The 3,413-nt window shown below is 48.5% G+C and overlaps 1 protein-coding gene across 1 annotated transcript in view; it reads left to right on the forward strand.

Moving 5' to 3' along the window:
• Nucleotides 1-1,099: 1,099 nt before the first annotated feature.
• LOC113214459 (sushi, von Willebrand factor type A, EGF and pentraxin domain-containing protein 1-like) overlaps nucleotides 1,100-3,413 on the forward strand; it is a gene marked incomplete at its 3' end in the record, with an annotated part of 7,409 nt that continues 5,095 nt past the window's right edge. The window contains exon 1 of the mRNA XM_052276577.1: nucleotides 1,100-1,121. Coding sequence (XP_052132537.1) covers nucleotides 1,100-1,121 — 22 coding nt within the window. The remainder of the gene's footprint in view (nucleotides 1,122-3,413) is intronic.

Consider the following 3,413-nt stretch of genomic DNA (forward strand, 5'->3'; position numbering starts at 1 on the left):
CAAGTTAGGCTGAAAATACAGAAATGAAAACGTTATTAATTCACCCATTATTTTGATTGGGAAAAAATAAGAGTATATCAAATTGTGCTAGTACAATTGACCTAGTATGTCAAGGTGGTAATTCACAAGGAAACATATTATTTTAGTGGTAGCAGTCCTTACAATAGATGGTAAACGAGTCGTACCTTTCAACACAATACAAAAATCTCCCGAAAAAAGTTTACTAAGTAGATACGAATCTTTCCGCAAGATCGGGAGGTTTCGATAGTTCAGGATAATTCTTGAAATGTTTCAGTAATACTCCAAAGAAAAATTACATATTTCTAGCGTCTCCCTCGGGCGGGGCGGACCACGCAATACCCGACAGATTATTTCGGCGGTCGGCTTTATTCACCGCTGCCGCCGGGGGGTTTATATTTCCCGCGCGCCCAACAAGCCGTCGCGACCATTCAATCGTAAAGGCGTTTGACTGCACATGGGAAGCAGCAGCAGCAGCAGCTTGGTGGCGGCGCGGAGCTTACGGGGAGAGAGAGAGATTTGCGGGAGGGTGGCGGAATATGGCGAAGAGAGAAAGAGGGCGAGGAAAGAACACACGCAAAAGGCACGAGGGGAGGAAAGAGGTGGAGCGAGGGGGCACAGCGTCGCGTATAAATCCTTAATGGTCCGTACGCCTTGGCGGTTAAATGGAGATTAAGCGGTGGCCGGCCGGTCTCACCTGTGGGAGAAAGAGGGGGAAGAAGTAGGGGGGGGGGAGGGGTAGAAGAGGCAACAGCTGCGTTCCCACGCCGAGGAGGCGCAACCCGTCCGTCTGGGAGGCACAGCACAGCTGCGCGCCTAGCCCGGCCCTCCCGTAGCGCCCGGCTGGATAGGCAACATGCGACCGGCGGAGCGCACCGCTGTGCGACGGGTCGGCCTACCCACCAAGGCGCTCTGCTCCGCGGGGACCTGGCCGGCGGCAGCGCACCACGCGCGCCGCCCTTTTGTAAAGGGCCTCTAAAATTGATAACGGCAAAGTTGTTTTAATTCGAGGGGTCGCCAACTCTCCTGAGCCGTGTACGGAGTATTATATATTATAGGTATTATGGATATTATGGATATTATGGATATTATGGATATTATGGGTAATATAGTATCATGAAGTATTATGATGTATTATCAAGTATTATAAGGTATTATGTTCGTATTATGGTCCATAATATACACCCGAAAATCACTTATGACACGGAAATTTTTTAATTACTTAATACTCTTGAAGTTAGCGTGCACGCGCGTGAGGAAAGGGTATCTTTAGGGTCTGAAAGGGGTGGAAGCTTAGCAAAGCTAAGCACCTCACCGACTATACGAGTGTGTCCGAATTCTCCCTCGGAACGTTACGAAGTGGTACGAAGTGGTCCGTAGCGGTCCCTCCTCCCTGCCCCTCACCATCCTTTGCCGAGGCTACGGACTGCTTCGTAACGTTCCGAGGGAGAATTCGGACGGACTCTACTTGTTCAACCAGTGGCGTCTCTCTGAAGAATGCCCAGTTTTGGTACCATATAAAGCGGAAATTTGTCATTCTTCAGAAAGAGAAGAGATGTTTAGGATTGGCATTAAAATATAACGCGTTCAAAAGAGTTAAATTTCCTTTTAATACCCACTCTCTCCAGTTTTGCAGAATTTCGTTAGGGCTGAGAAATAGGTTGGTTGGAATTTTAAATCATGCACTGAGGAGATAGGCAAACCGCAAAACAGGATTTTTAGAAGTGGAAAAAAAGAATCATCTCGGGACACCTACACCACGTTTAGCTATGCCCTGCACAAAAAGCCTTTAATTAAAAGTCTTTTACCACGCCGTTTAGGTGTTAGGTGGATGTATGAGGTGAATGCTGGAAAAATTATATCAAGAAAATGACCCCTCTCATGATCTAGGTTTTGGGTAGAGAAAATATATGAATTGTGGTCATAGTGGCCCTGAGAGTGGGGGTCCACACTGACTCAGAATGGTAACCAAATTTTGGTTTTCACTAGCACATTATGAAATATTATTGGGTATTACAGAGTATTATGCGTATTATGGAGTATTATGAGAGTATTATGGAGTATTATGGAGTATTATGGGAGTATTATGAGAGTATTATGGAGTATTATGAAGTATTATAAGGTATTATGGGTATTATGATGGATTATGGGTATTATGAAGTATTATAATGGTATTATGGGACCCTGTACGGAGTATTATGCGAGTTGGCGACCCCTCGTTTTAATTTGAGTCATTCGTGAGCGCGGGGCGGCGGCCTGGCCCCAGGTGGGCGCGTGGACCCAGCCGCACGTCACAAGCGAGCCCTGCAGAGCCCGCGGAGCTTAGCAAACTTGGTCGCCGCCCTGCCCCTGCGTCCCGCCCGCACCGCGCCCCACCCTCCGCCCTCCGGGTCCTACCTGCCCTTCTCCAGACCACCCCGCTGCTGTTGGCTGGTGCCGACGATCCAACTCTAATGTTCGTTCCTCACCGGCATTAAGGCGCCCATTACTCATTACGCCCGGTAATTTGGACCCCGCGAGGCGAAGAGGGTCGCGCGCGGGCGCCCAACACGCTAAACCCTTATGCATCTCCGCGAGACTTGCAGTATTTTAAGCAGCCATGGTTGTGCTATAGGGATTCAAAAATCTGTCATTTTTTCGGGAAAATTCGTATTTTTTCCAAAAAGAATCGAAGGAAAATTTGATAAATTTTCAACTTTTGGGGGGGGGGGAATCTGACAACAATTTTTTTAAAAAGGTTTTCGGTTTTTCTTCCAAATATTTGTCCGGAACTGGTCCGGAAACTTAAAATCCCTGGATGCACAAATGGTGTGCGTACGCAAGGATAATAAATGTCAACTTAAATGTCACCATAAAGTTGTACGCGTCGAAGTACAATTTGAGAAGAGTTTTCGCTAGATAACTTGTGCATAACTATGGCGGCATGAAATAAAGTAGGTTATGCACGGTGAAACACGGGCCGCCAAGTGTCACCATATGATAAACATTTTGCTGTTGTTTTTTTTTTCCCCTTTGTTAATTGAGACAAGCAACAACGAAAAACACGCTGACGAATAGGGGATCACGGTATGCACTCTCTGCGGCACCGGCGGCGCGGCGGTACCCAACCGCTCCATACGACCATCGACCATCAGGGCAACCACCAGGGGAAAATGGAACGGACGGCGCAACTCGTTCCATCTCGAATATCGGACAGGCACCAGGCCTTGCTGCGCCGGGCTGCACCACCGTGGGGTAGGGTTTCCGTAATGGTCTCGTACGCGGGGATCCATCGTCCATTCGTGGCGCGGGCGTTGCGGACCCCGCCGTGTCTGCCAAGAAGAGCGTCCAGCAGACTCGAGAGAAAAAAAAACCGCCGGCGGCATCACATCCAGTCACCCCTCCTCCCTCCCCCC

Source organism: Frankliniella occidentalis, unplaced genomic scaffold (assembly GCF_000697945.3).
Source record: "Frankliniella occidentalis isolate FOCC.00 unplaced genomic scaffold, Focc_3.1 Scaffold3469, whole genome shotgun sequence".
Lineage (NCBI taxonomy): Eukaryota > Metazoa > Arthropoda > Insecta > Thysanoptera > Thripidae > Frankliniella > Frankliniella occidentalis.